Source organism: Hemicordylus capensis, chromosome 13 (genome assembly GCF_027244095.1).
Source record: "Hemicordylus capensis ecotype Gifberg chromosome 13, rHemCap1.1.pri, whole genome shotgun sequence".
Classification (NCBI taxonomy): domain Eukaryota; kingdom Metazoa; phylum Chordata; class Lepidosauria; order Squamata; family Cordylidae; genus Hemicordylus; species Hemicordylus capensis.
This window is the reverse complement of record NC_069669.1, coordinates 17,924,589-17,941,715: the sequence shown is the minus strand read 5'-3', so window position 1 is coordinate 17,941,715 and position 17,127 is coordinate 17,924,589. Positions and strand designations below refer to the sequence as shown.

Genomic DNA, 17,127 nt, shown 5'->3' with positions numbered 1-17,127 from the left:
CTCAAAAGTGTTTTCCAACAGCCAAAATTTTTGGAAGTAAAATACTTGATTGCAGAAAATTCCATTCTTCATGTGGTTTAAAAGTTACATTCAAACACACGCAAATCTGTAGTTGGGAGTTATTTTTCTTGGAATCCTTGTAAATAAGTTAAGGCATGATAATTCAATCGCACACACTTCCCTTAGAGTGTTTAAATTTTGAGAGGAAAGGTGAAGGCAAAACCAGAGCCCTCTCTGCCTGAGAGCTACCCCAGTGAAGCAGAGAGTCGGCTTCCTGAATCCTCTACTAGATTCCTTGGCCTGAACCCCCTGGTGCTTTACCGTGGTGAACCAAGAAATCAGGGAGAGAATGCCAAGCACTGCCTGAACTAGGCCATGACGTCCCTGTGAGTGACTTGGGCTGTCTCCTTCGTGCCTACCTGTGGGTTACTCATCTGTGTTCTAATAAGGGGATCCCAAATCTCTCTTAAACAGGTCTGGAGAGTTTCCCAGTCCGACCAACCCTGGAGAGCCTCTTAGCTGCCAGCACCCAAATGCTGATGGAAGTCCTCTCAACCCCCTTTATGGATAGTCTGAAAAACATTCGTCTGCCTAGAGAGCTGAATCCCAACAAAACGTACAGCTGGATGCACAAGAAAGATGAACCAGTGAGTAGTCCACATGTGTGTGTGCAGGGCAGGGGGATTTAGTGCAAAATCAAAGGGAAACTGAGTGGCTCAAATCCTCCTTCATTTTATTAAAGTTACTGAACAAGTGGAGTAAAGCGAAATTTAATGATGCACTATAAATCAGGGCACATGGTGTTACAAGTTGACATAGCTTTGGGGAAGAGAACGGCCTTCTGGTGGCAAGCATGAATTGGCCCCTTTGCTAAGCAGAGTCTGCCCTGGTTTGCATTTGGATGGGTGACTGCATGTGAACACTGTCTGCTGTAAGGTCTTCCTCTTAGGGGATGGGGCCGTAGCTCAGTGGTAGAGCATCTGCTTGCATGCAGAACAGTGATCTCTCTAAATTATGTCATTTGTGTGCAGAATGAATTTTGTTCTGGGTGGCTGGATCAAGGCATTGTGTGTGCATGTGCATTTAGAGTGGGACCATCCTGATTCAACCTGAGCGGGATCTAAAATTAACTGAGCAGACATAAAAAAACTCATGAGCGTGCGTACATGCATACACCTTAGAGGGAACCCTGATGCAGAAGGTCCCAGGTTCACTCCCTGGCAGCATCTCCAGGTAGGGCTGGGAGAGACTCCTGCCTGAAACTTTGGAGAAGTCACTGACAGTAGACCAAGGCTGCACAACTTTGGCCCTCCTGCAGATTTAGACTACAACTCCCATAATTCCTGATGATTGGCCATTGTGGCTGGGGATTATGGGAGTTGCAGTCCAAAAACGGCTGGCCTTCGTTTCCAAAGCTATTCTTATACCTTACTTCTTCTTGACATTCTTCTTGTCTATGTCCTGTACCCCTTTACTTCCTTGCTCTCCCCTCCTACATCCTTACTGGCTGCTTCCCTTCCTCATCTCAGATGTACTCCATCAAATCGGCCATTGAGAACATGGATGCGATGGAGCTGGACTACAGGATGAGGCTGGCTGAGCTTCAGAGAAGGTATAAGGAAAAGCAGAGGGAACTGGTGAAACTGCAGCGCCGGAGGGACTCTGAGTAAGTCACCTGGATACCTTCTGAGACTGCTGCCTCTTGTGGCTGGCTGGTCGGGCACCATTGCTGTCTTTAGACCTGCTCTTTCTCAGCCTTTCTTGTCCCACCCTTGGAACGTCAGTGTGCTGAATCAGGCTTTGCAAAGCATTGAATATGGAGCAGCTACCTCATGGCACAGGCTAGCCGCATTTTGGATTTGTTGGCCTTCTTGGAGAATTTGGATTGGTGTAGGTCAGAGTAGAGGTTTAGAGCCTGAGGCTCTGGAGTTGTTTTCGGTTTCTTCTAGTTTTCTTTCCAACGGGTCCCCTCTTTATTTCCTTCTCTCTTTTTAATGTTATGTTTTCGTTGCTTTTGGTTAACGGTGAAGCGTGTGGTTTTTTTAAAGGGAAAAGCATGACGAGAAAAGTAGAAGCTTGGCGCGACGAGGCCCAGGAAGGCCCAGGAAGAGGAAGCATGGATCGAGTGCCCTGTCGCCCCCTAAGGAGAGAGGGAAGAGTGACGGCAGGAGTGGAAAGTAAGGCTGGAATGTGGGGAAGCTGGGTGCAGCTGGGTCTCCGCTAGGGTTGGCGCACCAGTCCAGCGACTGGTTAGTTCAAGCGTTCTCAAACTTGAGTTCCCTGATGATGTAGGACTACCACTCCCGTCATTCCCACCCACAGTGTCTGACGGCTAGGAATCATGGGAGTTGTAGTTCAACAACATGTGGGGACCCACGTTTGAGGACCCCTGAGTTGGTTGTCTGCGTGCTGTTTGACCATGGCCAATTATTGTCAAATCTTCTGTGAAGCCGAGAATGCGATTGTGTAGGCCTGCTCAGCACAATTACTAAAGTGTATCCTTAGCACAATAGCCTTTGAAAACTGGCTTTTAAAAAAGTTACTATTAATTGCTTTAATCTGTTGTTTCGTTTTTTAAAAAAATAGAACTATAGGCTAAATCTGGCATTCCAGGATAAAAGGCAAACAGAACTGTTGAGTGCATCCTTTATATTTATAGAAATCTTACCTGTTCGAGTAAGGTTTCTTATTAAAAGTTGTAATAATTCATTACAATTTTTAAAAGTGAATTTCATTGTTTCACAAGAACAGTTAATAATTTGGTTTTGAATTTGGTTTTATAATTATATAATTAGAATCAAACCTGTTACTTCATTCATTAAGGCAGTTCACACGAACACAAATAGGGTAGGAGATGCCTCCTACCCTGTTTCAGGAGCTGAGCATGCTCCTGTTTCCTCATTGTCGGTGAGTTAAAAACAAGGTTAGAGAGGCACTGCCCGGAATAGTGTGCTAAGCGTCAGCTGTGTCAGAGGACTTTGTCCTACCTAGCATCTGCACCCAGGACTTTAACAAGGTAGGACGGAAAGCCCTCCCACCCAACTGCCGCTTAGCAGACCATCACTTTCTTCCCCTCCTACCTTGCTTTTTACTCACAGACAGTCGGAAAATGGGAGCACGCTCAGCTCCGGAACTCGGGTAGGAGGCATCTCCTATCCTCTTCATGATCGTGTGAACTTTTTTGTTGCTATCCTAACCAAGTTAATGCTTTAAGACTCCTTGGCCACTATTTGACAATATTTGACGGGTCGGTTGACCAAATCCTTCTGGATGGGTCAGATGCCCAGCCCTAGTCTCCACCCCACACAGCAGCTCTCTTTCCACGTGGCGTTGAGTTGGCGGTTGCATGCCGATTGGACAGCAGGGTCATTGCGTGTGGTGCTATGGCTCGTCGCACGGTGGCTTGCGCCAGAGTACAGCATGTGTCAGTGCAGTGGGACAACTGCCGTGGTGCTGAGGGGATGTAGAATGAACAGCATGGGATGGAAAGACAGATGTTGTGTGACAATACAGGCAAGCAGCAGATAAAGCAGGCCGTTTGCTTGTGTGTGAGGTCCTGATTCTGACAATGGTTGCTGGGCACTGTTGGTTTCTTGAAAGAGTCCCCCATGTTCACCATGAATCTGTATAGGAGCGTCTTGGTCTTGCTGTGCCCTGTTTGTGGTGCTTGCTCCTCTGCTTCTGCCTTAACTCTCTAGTGGATGAAATCTGAATTTTGCTTCTCCTCTGCCTAGCTGCCTGGACCGTTTTGGCTTATTTTCCAGCTTTTTTGCTAATGCAGGAGAATCCCTATTGGACTGGATTTTGTGGACTGGGTCATGAGTCCTTTCCCTTGGTAGAGCTAGTGGTGAGCCTCAGCAGCGCCACCACGGGCTTAAAGGGCAGTTTGGTGCCCGCCCCTCTTTGCCTGTCTGTCTCTTGCTACCTGTCTTGTGTGTCTTTGCCCACTCATCCTCCCTCATTTGTGTTTTGCTTATCTGAATTCATAACTTGAAAAGCTTAAGAAAGTCATTGATATCTGGAAGTGTGTGTGTGTGTGTGTGTGTGAGAGAGAGAGAGAGAGAGAGAGAGAACATACAAATATGATGGAAATATTAAAGGAGCAATGTCCTCAAAAACAAGGGTTAAACTCCCTCATTCTGATTCTATATAGGCTGCACTGGGTCCTCTGCTTCCTCCATTTCTGCTATTTCCACTATTTTCAACGTAGGAGAGATTACCAGTGCTTTCTGGAACTGTACCGCACAAGTACAGAAATTGATATAAATACAAATCTGGCGTCCTGGAATTTTTCAGATGTATTTTTTTTTAAGCTAAATAGTTCTTAAGACTATGAAAATAGATTTGAAAATATGCAGGGGAAACCTAGTGTAATTGCAAAAAACAGTCTGAGCTGAGTAGGATTTATTTTTATTTCTAGACTGCCTTTCAACAAAATGTTAACTATTTTAAGAAATCAGGAGTGGGGAGGATTTCCCCACATTAACTTCTTGCCCATCCTCATTACTAGAAAAAGCAGAACAAAATCATGCCAAATAACCAAAACAAGCAAATGGCTTGATTTGTATTATTCACAGATTGCAGAATTCTGCTGTTCTTGCTGGTGAAGGATTTCTTTTTATTTTGTCACAGCATTTTTAAATTGTAGTTTTAAGCACCAAGATGACAAAGTCCCAAGAATACCTTACTTTATTGCAGATAGGCTCTCTGGAATAAATAGCTACCATTTCTGCCTATTCTGGATAGAGTTTTGCTGTCTTTAAATCATCAGACTGGAATTACATTTGCAAGAATGTTGAATTAGACACTCCTCTCTGCAGAATATTGATTTCTGATGTACACGAAGCAAGCTTCTCTGAGCTGTGGCCTTGCTGTGACAAAGGGTTTCTTACCACAAGAGCTGCCAATCAGCTTGGTAATTCAGTTCTCCATGGACAAAAGGATTCCAGAAAGAAAAAGGAATGGTAGTGTGAACCTTCACTCTCTGAGAAGGATTCTGGGGCTTGAACTAGGAACCTTTTGGCCTGAGGCTGGGACCTTGGTTCATCAGCTGCCTAGGACAGTATATGATCAGACCTCAGTGCCCTCTTGAGGCAAAGAAGGGAATATAGAGATGACAATATTGGCCCCTGTGATAGGTTAGGCAGTATGAAGCCCGCCTTGTGATTGGCCACTTCTGGGTATAAATACTAGCAGCCTCCATTGCCCTAACCATCCCCCTGATGGACATTCTGCTAGTTCTGCTGTAATATTCCAGAAATCAGAGGTCTCTCCATGATTTATCTTCACACTGGAGTCACTCATTGTCCACTGGTGTAAAAGCAACTAAGGGGAGACATGGTAGAGGTTTATAAAATTATGTATGGTCTGGAGAGAGTAGATAGAGAGAGGTTTTTCTCCTTCTCTCACAGCACTCCAGGGGTCATCCCATGAAACTGATTGTCAGGAAGTGTAGGACTAACAAGGAAGTGCTTTTTCACACAGTGCATAATTAATCTGTAGAATTCCCGACTATGGAATATGGTGATGGTACCAGCTTGGATGGCTTTAAAAGGGGCTTAGATAAATTCTGGAAGACAGGTCTATCAATGGCTGTAATCTTGATGGCTATAGGTTACCACCAAGTTCAGAGTTAGGATGCCACTGAGTGTGTGTTTCAGGGAGCAACAGCAGGGGGAGGGGCATGCCTTCATCTCCTGCTGGTGATCTTTCCAGAGGCCCACTCTAGGTCCAGAATGCTGGACTCAAAAGGCCTTGGACCCGATCCAGCAAGTCTTGTGTAAATTATCGTTCTTACATAAATTTCTCTGGCCTTCTATTTTGGGAACACAAAATAGCCGAGGCTGCTACTCAAAGCTTTGGACTGTGTCACAGGGATGCTTCACGGATCTTCCATTTATCTTCTGTTTACTTCTGCAGTTTTGCAAAGAAATGATGCTGGTACCCAGTGACTGATTCCTTTTGTCTGGTTTTTAGGCTGAGCAGATCCCTGCTGCTCTCTGAAGACTCGGAAACAGGTGAAGGAACAAGGAAGAGGCACAGGGGTATACTCCTTGACGAGGAAGAGGACATGGTGAGCCGAAGTGAGAAGGCGAAAGCCAGGAACCGCAGTTGGGATGAGCAAGACGTGTTGGCAAACTTTTCCAGTGAGGTTGGTGCTTCTGACCTTGTGACATTGTGCCTGAAGCAGGATGGATAGTGGCAATAACGATATTTCTACTCTAGGCTTAGGTTTGAGTATACATAATCATTTGTCAAAGGGAAGTGTCACCAGATGATGATTACCCTGCTGGTTTTTCATGGCGAAGCCTTCTTGTGAATACCACTCCACATTCATCAGATTTATTTTGAACCTCAATCTATATAAAGGTCAAAGCACTCTTCAGGAAGTGAAGTAGGCCATATAGGGGTGCATTCGAAAGGAAGCTTCGTCAGAAAAATATCACAATGTGGTGACAGTTTCCTGTCATAAATGATCATATGGACTGCAGCCAGAGTCTAGTTATTCTTGAATAATCTTTATAGCTTTATGCTTATCACAGGTATTTGGTACATGAGTTGGGAGTCAAGTTGGACTGAAACAGAATCTTGTCTGATTGCCCAACCAAGTGAGCTTCACAGATAGATTTGAACTTGGATCACCCATGTCCAAATCTCACATTCTCACCTGTAATCTCATTCAGCCTTAGAGTATAGGTTTGTGATTTCATATAGCTAAATCAGTGCTTTTCAAACTGTCTCTGGAGAACTTTGAGGTGCCTTGAAAGTTCATCAGGAGTTCTTTAAGAAGGAGATAAAAATGGCAGACAAGGATCCTTGCAAGATAGCTTGCTAACCATTACCAGCCATTTGCACATCTTGAAGATGTTGGTGAGGCCCAACAGGACTGACAGCCGTCTCATCTGAATCAAGCATATGTCTTAGAGGATGCCCCAGAATTCTTTGCAACACTCAGGTTCCTTAGCAGACAGGTTGATGTGCAGAGGGTTCCCTTAAGGCAGAGTTCGAAAGCCACTGAAATGAAGTGTAGTCACACATAGAAGAGAGAGCCAAGAGTTTCTGCAGTGAATTCACTTCTGCTCGTTGCTTGTCCTCCTCCTGCAGTTAAAGATTAAGAAGAAGAAGCTGGCTTCGGATCAGGAGCAGCTGGTGAGCAAGCTTGACAAAGCCCTGTCTATCACCAGGCACAAGTTGAAATCCCCTTTTAAGTTTGCAGACAGCTCTGCTGGGAAGCAGAAAAATGGCGGAGGCGGCGGCCCCAGATACCTGTCGCCCCACGAGGCCTTGCTCAGCAAGGATGAAAAGAAGAACCTGGCCAAATCCCTGAGCTTCTCGCTGAAAGCCTCCAAAGAAGGTAAAAATAAAATGGCTGCCAAAGTGAAGAAGATGGAGGTGGGGCTGAAAGTCAAGGGTCACCTGAAGGTTTCCAGTTCACCAGCAATATCTGAACTTAGCAGCTATTCCTACAGTAAGTAGCTGGGATTTTCTTTTCTGCTCCTGTGTGTTTCTGATTGGTTTTGTTAGAAGTAAAGGTTTAATCTCTAAAGCCTTATAGTGGCAGTTAAGGCAACTGCTTTATGTTCTAGACCTACTTGAGAGATTGTAGGAATGAGTTGTCTCAAAATGAAGGGAAGATTTTCTGTTCAACAATGGATGTAATTGAGATTCTGCCTCCGCTGAATTCTATGAACTCTTTTGTAGATGGGAAGAGGAGGAAAAATACGTTTTCGACATTGTATTCTCCTGGGTCCAGTTCATACATTACTGGAGCAGCATGGTCGCTGCTCTCCATGGTTGTATCCCACGCTATTTCTAGTAAAGGTCTATCAAGGAAACACACCTAATTGAGAGAAGTATGAGATTCCCTCTCATGCCAGAATCGCTGACCCCTGTAAACAGGCATCGTTTGTGTGGGAAGAAGCAAAGAAATTCACCTGAGTCACATGGTGGTTCACTGTAGGCATGAAGAGAGCTGCGTGGGCTGAAGCCATGGGGTAGCAGCAGCCACACCACCCCAGTAATCTGTGAGTTGGGCATTATATAGTAAGCTTTTCCTCAATGCTGCCGTGGTAATAACTGATATTCCGCAATAGGTTTTTTAAAAGTGCAGTGCTAAACAACATAATATAGTGGCCTACCTTGAAAAAGAAAAGAAAAGGACAATACTAATAGGCACTTTGACTGCAGATACAGACTCTGAAGAAGACGACGAATCCTTGGAAGATGAGTGGCCTCCTCAGTCTCCATCCCGCTCCAGAATGAGACCCCCTGGCCTCTACAGCGTGGTGGCCCCAAAGAGCAGCAGGCTCCCTGGAGGCCTCAAGATGGCCAAGAAGGGCATCACTGCCCCTAGAACTCTCAAATCTAAGTTGGCTGGCAGCCGGAAGCCACAGTTTTGTTTGCTGCCCAGAGAGGCCGAAGCTGGATCGTCGTTCAGTGATTCATCGGAGGACTCATTTGATCAAGGTTACTAGATTATAACGCAACACAAAACAAAAGCGTCCATGTTTGAGTGAGTGAGAGAGCGTGGGAATTGGGGGGGATGGTGCTGTGGTCGGCCATCTTGGATGGACCTTCAGTCGGCCATCTTGGATGTCCATCTTTATGGCCTATTTTCCAAGTTTACTTTTTTATATAGGTATACAAAAGTTGCTTGTGTCACACTATTATTTTATTATTGGCTGGCTTTTCTAAAAGCTTTTATATCAACTGGAGGCTTAGTCTTCACTAAGGGCCTCCCTTTTGCCCTTCTTTCTTCCCTCCTCTTTTTTTTTTTTTTTTTTGACCCTTCATCTCTTGTTGCCATCACTGTTGTATGTGGCTTTTTAATTTTTTTAAATTTCATTTTGGCATGTGTAGAGGCTCAGGAGGAAGTTTGTAAATTAGAATACTTGTTGTGTGGGAGTGCCCCCTTGATGTTTGTACTGCAATTTGGTACCAAGCTTTGTATTAAAAGTATCCAGTTTGTTTCTAACTAAACCCGTCTGCCTTGTCTCTCTTGCTGTGTCTCTCACTAGGTGATTAGCTTGCCGCTTCACTTCATCTCGCTGTCCTTCATCACTCCAAAGACTTAGAAAAAAGAATTAACAAATTGCGATGCAATCTCTATTATTCAAATATCCCTGACTTCCAATTCTCTAAGGTGCTTTATTTTCCAGGAGGAAAAGCAAACGTTCACGTCCATCGCTCCTTTCTTTTAAATCAAGCACAGCTTGGTATATTATGCATAAATTATTAAAGGTGGGGGATTCCCCCCCCCGGTACTTTTTTTTTTTTTAAGTACTTTGGTAGAGGTAGAGAAATGGAAAATCAATAATCTTGGTAATTTTTGCATCCCCAAACAGCTTAATTCTATAAAATGAAGCTCATTTTTTCTTTGTCAGTTACCATCGGGATATAATCATTATTAAATCCCTCCCCCCCAAAAAAAACAAAACCAAGGCCTTTTCCCTTATTAATTCTGCTTTTTAAAAAAATAATCAAGTGGCTTATGAATATTTCAAACTTTGCAACAAATGTGCAAGGGCAAATAAATTACTAACTAAATATAATCCCATTGTAGGAGAGAGATTTGTAAGAAATCTCTCTTTTTTAAAAATCTACTTTTTGTTAGCTTCCTTCTCCCTGGTGAAGGTGGGAAAATGACAGAGAGAGAGGGAGAGGGAGAGAGAGGGGGAAGAAGAATACTTGGGACTGTACCTCTACATGACAAGGGTGTCCCCCCCCTCTTTTAGAGCACACTCATTAAATAATAATAATAATAGGGAAAGGTCATTTGACTGAGCCCTCAGACTTGGAGACTTGGGTCCCATGAGAATGCAGCTTGTCTTAACTGTATGTTAAGCAAAAGAGAAGGGAGATGTCATCCACAGTCATTACCAGCAAAAGGTTTATCTGACGATTGAACTGGCTGCCGTAAAGTCCTCCTTGTGGTCACAGAAGGCCGTTGATGGCTCTTGATTTTCTTTTTAACCTCGTTTTGCTCCCAGTCGAGTTCGTTCAATATTGGTAATCAAAATATGGCACAAGAGCTATAAAACAGAATCCCCCTTTTAAATGGTTCTGAAATAACCTCACAGAAGTATATTTTTAAAGAAATTTGAAAGAAATGACAGCGTTGAATGAAGAGAAACCATTTTTAAAAATTAGAGAAAAGAAAGAAGGTGAAAAGTATCTTCCACCAAAAAAAGGGTGGGTGGGCGGGCAAGACTTAAAAGTAATTTCAAGTTCAATATGATATCCCTCCCTATATTCTGCTGTTGTATTTTTGGAAACTAAAAAAAAATATGCTGGGAGTTTTAAAAAAAACATATACTATGTTACAAGCTAGATTAGATTTCCTGGTGGCTTTTTTATTTCGTCTGATTTTTTGCTCTCGACAATCAAAGAGTGGCTGACATCCAGACTAAATTACTCCTGAGTAGCCCTATTGAAATTCAGTAGTCATTTAGAGTAATTTGGGTAGTGCTCTTGAATAACCTAGTCTGGATTTCAGCCAATGAATTTAGCTTATCTTGGAAGTCCACCCACTTCCTATTTTCGTGTGACCTCCTTTTCATGAGAGAGGATTCAGGGGAATAGGTTGTGTATTTGTAGACCAGAATTTTTGCATATGACGTGTCATTCAGTGATGAGAACAGAACTCCACAAATGTTTTGGGGAGGAAGAAGTGTCCCCTGTAACAGGGATTTCTAGATGTTGTTGACTACACCTCCTCCCAGCATCTTCATCTGCAGTGGCCTTTGGCTGGGGATTATGGGAGTTGTAGTCAACAACATCTGGGAATCCTGTTAAGGAAACATGGGAAGGGAGGCATCTTGGTGGGAGGAAGGGAGGAATATTTAATATTTTTGCAAATGCATATAACATTTTCTTTTCTTTTCTGGTTTTACTTGTTAAGGGATATTTGGGTAATAGCATTTCTAATGGCGTTCCCTGATTACTAAAACCATTAATAACCTCAGCTTTTCCAGCGTGCTCGCTCTCTCCTTGCAGCTGCTTGGCCAACCCTTTCACCCCTGACCCCTACCCATGATGCTTTGAGTGTCTATCTCGGTCTCTTGCATTTGCTCTCGTGCTCCGCTAAAGAAGCAAAGCGATTGGCTTGGAGTAGGGCAGACACTGCTCAGCGATGGGTCCCTAAGCATGAACCTGAACCTTACTATGTAGGTAGGCAAAAAAACCTTTTTCCTTTATTTCCTCTTTAAATCTCGGCAGTTTTGCGGGCTTAGGTTTACCCCATTTGGTTACGACACTGACATGCTGGAAATGAAAAAAAATTGGGGGGCAGGGTTTGATTTATTAAATAAAACTTGAGGATGATTCTGTACCTGTTTTCTTTTGCCACAAAGAGGCTTTTACTCATAACAGATAACTTTTTGCTGAGGACTCCAGAAAGACATCACAATTCTTGAAATTGTCCCTGAGGGAGGAACCCCACTGCCCGATGCAAATGGCAGCAGAGATATTCCCCACTAAAGTAGTGATCCTCAAGCTTGGGTCCCCAGATGTTGCTGGACTACAATGGGACTACAACTCCCATTTATTTGTTATTGTTTATTTACGATCTTAGATCAAACATACAACTCCCATTATCCCCAGGGATGATGGGAATTGTCGTCCAGCAACATCTGGAGACTCAAGCTTGAGAACTCCTGCACTAAGAGAAGACACCAAACTTTTCTCAGTGAGGCTAATTTCTTTCCTTAAAAATTAAAAAATATTAAGCACAAATATTAAGTGGAACTCCATTTTCCTTTGAACGAGAAGTAGGATGTTGTCATCTGAAGGTGACTTCCATTCGTTAGATGCATTTTGATTCCTGAAGCGAAATGTGGTGGCAGAATCCCAAATTACCACTTCAGACAACAGGTGGGGAATGCCATGCCGTTTCTGAATGCTCCTTCATGTAAAAACCGCCCTGCATGTAAAATCTAGCATGTCAGGGAGAGAGGTGCTAGCTAGCCCTCTCCCCTTGCAGTGTTCATTTCCACTATGTTTACCTGAATCCAGGACTAGGTTTTCCCCAAGTTATTTGATGTTAGAAACTGTGGGGTCATCTTAAATTCAGAGACCTCATCCTTTGGGGTGAATACAGATATAAAGAATTAACCTGTACTTTTTAAGGGGTCATCTTAAATTCAGAGTCATCTTCTATTGGGGTAAATATGGGATTTGCAGGGATTAAAATAAAGGGGAGGGGAGCATTCAGAAACGTGATGCCCCATGTGCAATCTGAATTGGTACAGCCCATTCTGCCACCTCAGGACTTTACCACCTAATTCTGTTGTGTGTCTAGAGCAGGGTCCCGTTTCTTACAGAAGAGTTCTGCTTCTCAGCAACCTCTCTTTGCAGCTTCTCTTGAAATGAAGCTCTGTGTTCCCACAGTTGCAGTTTCGAACCAGGGTTCAGCTCTGGAATATGGAGACCACTGAGATTGCCTCTGTTCATGTGCTGAGTGCCTTCCCTCTCACAGCCAGCCTGCACACATTTTGATTGACTTCCAGAACAGAAGGCATAGCATTGAATCACAATGCAGCACCAGCGTTTTTTTAAAAAAACAAGCAAACAAAACCAGTGTTCCTTCTAACAGGGATTCTCAGTTGTTGTTGACTACAACTCTTATAATATCCAGCCAAAGGCCACTGCAGCCAAGGATACTGGGGGGTGTAATCAACGGCATCTGGGAATCCCTGTTACAGGGGACACTGCCCCAAACCCTCTCTATTGAGTCGTTTACCATTTTCTGGCAAAGACGGTATGAATGCTGCAGAATCCCTCACTCCTTTTCTGGCTTAAGAGAAATAAAAAATACAATTGCCCTTGGCTTGCTGCTTACAGCATGCAGTTCAGTCCTTTATACAGCTAAAAACATTTATGCTTTAGGAAAACCCATCTAAAATAAGTTCTGCAGCACTCAGATGGCAATAGCGAGAGCCCTTCCAAGATCAGAACCAGGCTTCCCACTCATTTCTTTCCTACTTTATCATTCTACACACACTCTCTAGCAGGAATTCTCAACGTTGGGTCCCCAGATGTTATTGGACTTCAGCTCCCATAATCCCCAGCTCCAGTGGCCTTTGGTTGGGGATTATGGGAGTTGAAGTCCAATAACATCTGGGGACCCAACGTTGAGAATCTAGCTATTTATCCTGCAGGGCTCTCAACGTTGGCCCTCCTGCAGATGTTGGCCTATAGCTCCCACAATCCCTGTCTATTGGCCATTGTGGCTGGGGATTTGGTGGGGGCGGGGGGGGGTGTTTGTCCAAAAACAGCTGGAGGGCTGAAGTTGAGCAGCCCTGCTTCCTAGGGTTGATCTGAAGGTCTTTTAAGAAAAAAATCATGAAAAATGCGTTTCTGGAGTCAGCAGCATGAAGCACAAATGAAAAGAATACTAGAAGTGTATGCATTTTGCAGACATGTTTGATCTTCTGAAGTAAACCCCCCCAAATTACTGGAATTTGGACAGCCCTAACTCAGCCAGGTGTGGAGGACCCCGTAGCTGTCTGAAGTCTGCCTGCACTTAGCCAGCTTTGTGTGCTGTTGGTCTGCTCGGCGATATGACAAAACCATGCAATGTTTGCTATAATATATATAATATATATATATATATATTTAACAATACAAAATTAATCTTAAATGTGCATTTCTCCCCTCATCCCTTGCCCATGCTTTTCTCAGTCGTCTTGTTGCATTTATCTGTGGTAACTTAACAAATGTCTGTCTGTTATTTAACTAAGCTATTGTTTCCATAACGTTTAATGCTGTAGGAAACAAAACAACGCAGCCATTAAAAAAAAATAAACACAAAGAGCTGTTAAAGTTTTGGTACTGAATTGACAGTACTGCAAGGAAACTTGTCCTTAATTATCAGAACTTGTGTCACACAGGATTATATGCAGCCCATAAGATTGTTTGCCTGCCAAGAACTGCTGCCTTTCATTTGTTTTAAACGGATGGCTTACTAGTTCTTGTGGTCCAGGGATAAGAGAGAACATGAATGGCTTGACAGAGAAAGACGTTTGGTTGATGTAGTTGACACTCAAGTGTCTTGTGGTACCTTAAAGACTAAGAAATTAATTCAAGGGTTCCATAAGGGCGGTAGTGAGCAATTGTTTATATGGTTTATGCTAACTGATTTCTGCTTTTATTATGGCATTATGGTGAGAGTGCATGGCACTTTACAAAGTACAGAAGGACAGGTCCCTGCCACAAGGGGCTTGCAACCTAGAAAATGAAACAAGGAAGAGAAAAGGGGAGTGGGTGGGACAGGGAGGCAGAAGGTTACCCAGAGCAAGAATGTATATCTGAAAGGGCTTTGGCTCTCCAGCTGTTCTTAGACTACAACACCCATCATCCTCAGCCACAGTGGCCAATAGTCAGGGATGATGTGATGATGATGTCAGGGATGAGCAGTGGCAGATTGACAGAGAGGAGGAGTGGGCATTTGACTACAACACCCATCATCCTCAGCCACAGTGGCCAATAGTCAGGGATGATGTGATGATGATGTCAGGGATGAGCAGTGGCAGATTGACAGAGAGGAGGAGTGGGCATTTGACTACAACACCCATCATCCTCAGCCACAGTGGCCAATAGTCAGGGATGATGTGATGATGATATCAGGGATGAGCAGTGGCAGATTGATAGAGAGGAGGAGTGGGCATTTGACTACAGTAGCAGAATTTGAGGAGTGGCAAATTTTGCTGCCCCTCTCTGGGGGTGTCAGTGGCTGGAGCGGGGAGGGGGAGGAGAAAGTCACCCCACACTTCTACCTTTAAACAAAAAACACTGCTGGGCGGTGGCAATAACTGCAGGGCAGGGGGAGTGAAAAGTCTCCCCTTTTGCCCTGTAAAGAACGCTGCTGCTGGTAGCAGGATGGGGCATGGTGGCTGCAGGGAGGGTGGATTGGGGGGGGGAGGAGGGGAGAGGTTCCCCTCCTTACCTTTGAAAAGGTTGCTGCGCAGCTGGATGGGGGAGTGTTGAGCTCCTTCCAGCTCCCCTCCTACCGAGGGACTGACTGCACGTGGAGAAAGGTCGGGAATGGGCGGCACAGCAGAGAGGCCATCAGAGTCAGTCCCGTGGGAAGAGGGGAGCTGGAAGGAACTCGCCGTCCCCCCATCCCGAGGCACAGTGGCCTTTTCCAAGGTAAGGAGGGGGAACTCTCCTCTCCTTAGCCCCACCCACCCTCCCTCCCTCCCTGCCACCAGCAGCGGCATTCTTTACAGGGCAAAAAGGGAAGCTTTCCCCTCGGCCCTCCTCTCTGTAGCTACTGCCTTTGCTTTAAAAATAAAATAAAATTAAAGTACAAGGGAGGTTTTTGCCTGTGGGTGGCAAAAAGGTTTAATCCACCCCTGGTTGGGAGTTGTGGGCCAACATCTGCAAGAGGGCCAAAGTTATTCATCCCTGCTCTAGGACATTAGCACAAGGGAAGGGGCTGGAGATGGAGCCACTAGGCAGGGGTAAATCAGGGGAAGAATGTGCAGTTATTTCGCCTACATGCAGTTAGACTGGATTGCAGTGGAGTACATGCCAAAGGTGGAGCGATTTGGAGGAAGAAATCGTATAGTGCAGCAACATCTGGGGACCAGAGTTTGAGAACGCCAGGGTTAATCCCATCCCCTCTACTGGGGTCCTTCCACAGCAGGCTATCTTTTTGTTAAAAACATAAAAGAGAGAAATGCAACAATGCATTTCATGCCCTGTCTACTTTGGCCTTGTGTGTATGGTTTTATCTTGCACTTAATTTAGGGTTCTCCCCAAGCGCACCATGATGCACATGACTATCATTGGCCACTTAAAAAGAAAGAAAGAAAAGTGTGGGGCAGAGAGCTGTTTGATGATATTTGAGAATGTGGAGGTATTTATCTTCTGTCTGTGTGTGTGGTAGACTGCCTAATATTTTTGAAAGTGGTGTGGACAGAGTGTCAGGGCATGATTTTCCTTAAGCACGCAAAAGTAGTCCAGTTAAATCCTGTGCAGCTATTTGAGAACTTTAATGCAAAACACAAGCAAGCTGGAGTCGGAATATTGTGGGCTATCAGAATATTACATCCAGACCGACTTCTTAGGTTTTTCTAGAAAGCAGCATATTTCAGCATGAGTGAATATTTCTGTTCTTAGTTTTGCAAAGCTTGTAATTTTGGGAATGATGCAAGAGGTTTCTTTCTAGATGCTCTGAACTCATTCAAACAGGTTTGGTAGATGCAAAATTGCATGATGCAAGACTCAGTTAAGATTTAAAGTTGCGAGATAAAAAGTTAAAATTGACCAGATATAAAATGCATATTAAATATTTAAACACCTCTCTAATGAGGTGAGTCTTTAGCTATTTCTTAAAGATGCTGTGGGAGGGAGCTTGGCGGAGCTCTTTCGGGAGGGCATTCTAAAGCCAGGAGGCCACAGCCGAAAAGGCCCTGTCTCTAATTCCTGCCAACTGGGTTCCGTTAGATCATTTGGCAATGTAGAAGCTTTGGCAGTGATTAAGAAAGGTTGGGGTGGGGAAGTGGCTTGGACATCACCTGGAGGAGAGCTGGTCTTGCAGTAGCAAGCATGAATTATCCCCTTTGCTAAGCAGGGTCTGCCCTGGTTTGCATTGGGATGGGGGACTACATGTCTGTGCTGCCAGATAATAACCTCAGTGGATGGGACCAAATCTCAGTGGAAGAGCATCTGCATGCTTGCACTGGAAGGTCCCAGCCGGTTCAATCCCTGGCAGCATCTCCAGGCAGGGTTGGGTAAGACTCTTGTCCGAAACCTTTCAGACCCACTGCCAGACAGGGTAGACGATACTGAACTAGACAGACCAAAGGCCTGACTCTGTATAAAATAGCTTCCTATGTGAGCTGTGTGACCATGGAGGTGTTGGGAGTGTGTCTTTGTGTAATATTGGAATATTATATGCAGCAATACATAACTCTGTTCTTTCATCCACAAGAAATCCTCAGTGGGGTTGTTCCAGAATCCTCATCCTCCATGATTCTGTGCCCATTTTCTCTCTCTATTGAGAACCTCTTCTAAGCAAGGCTTCTGAACTTCCAAGCAAGCAGAACACACACAAAACCAACCACCACCACCCCCAGCACCCTTCACATTGTGTTTGGGGGAATGTGATATGCTGGGACTGCA

At 44.4% G+C, this 17,127-nt stretch overlaps 1 protein-coding gene across 8 annotated transcripts in view; it reads left to right on the top strand.

Moving 5' to 3' along the window:
- TNRC18 (trinucleotide repeat containing 18) overlaps nucleotides 1–17,127 on the top strand; it is a 104,979-nt gene that overhangs the window by 67,596 nt on the left and 20,256 nt on the right. For 7 of the 8 annotated variants that reach the window (XM_053275758.1, XM_053275759.1, XM_053275761.1 and 4 more), the window contains 6 exons: nucleotides 475–647; nucleotides 1,530–1,666; nucleotides 2,049–2,177; nucleotides 5,977–6,151; nucleotides 7,105–7,468; nucleotides 8,188–8,466. In XM_053275758.1, coding sequence (XP_053131733.1) covers nucleotides 475–647; nucleotides 1,530–1,666; nucleotides 2,049–2,177; nucleotides 5,977–6,151; nucleotides 7,105–7,468; nucleotides 8,188–8,466 — 1,257 coding nt within the window. The remainder of the gene's footprint in view (nucleotides 1–474; nucleotides 648–1,529; nucleotides 1,667–2,048; nucleotides 2,178–5,976; nucleotides 6,152–7,104; nucleotides 7,469–8,187; nucleotides 8,467–17,127) is intronic. The other variant, XM_053275760.1, reaches the window with a different exon arrangement.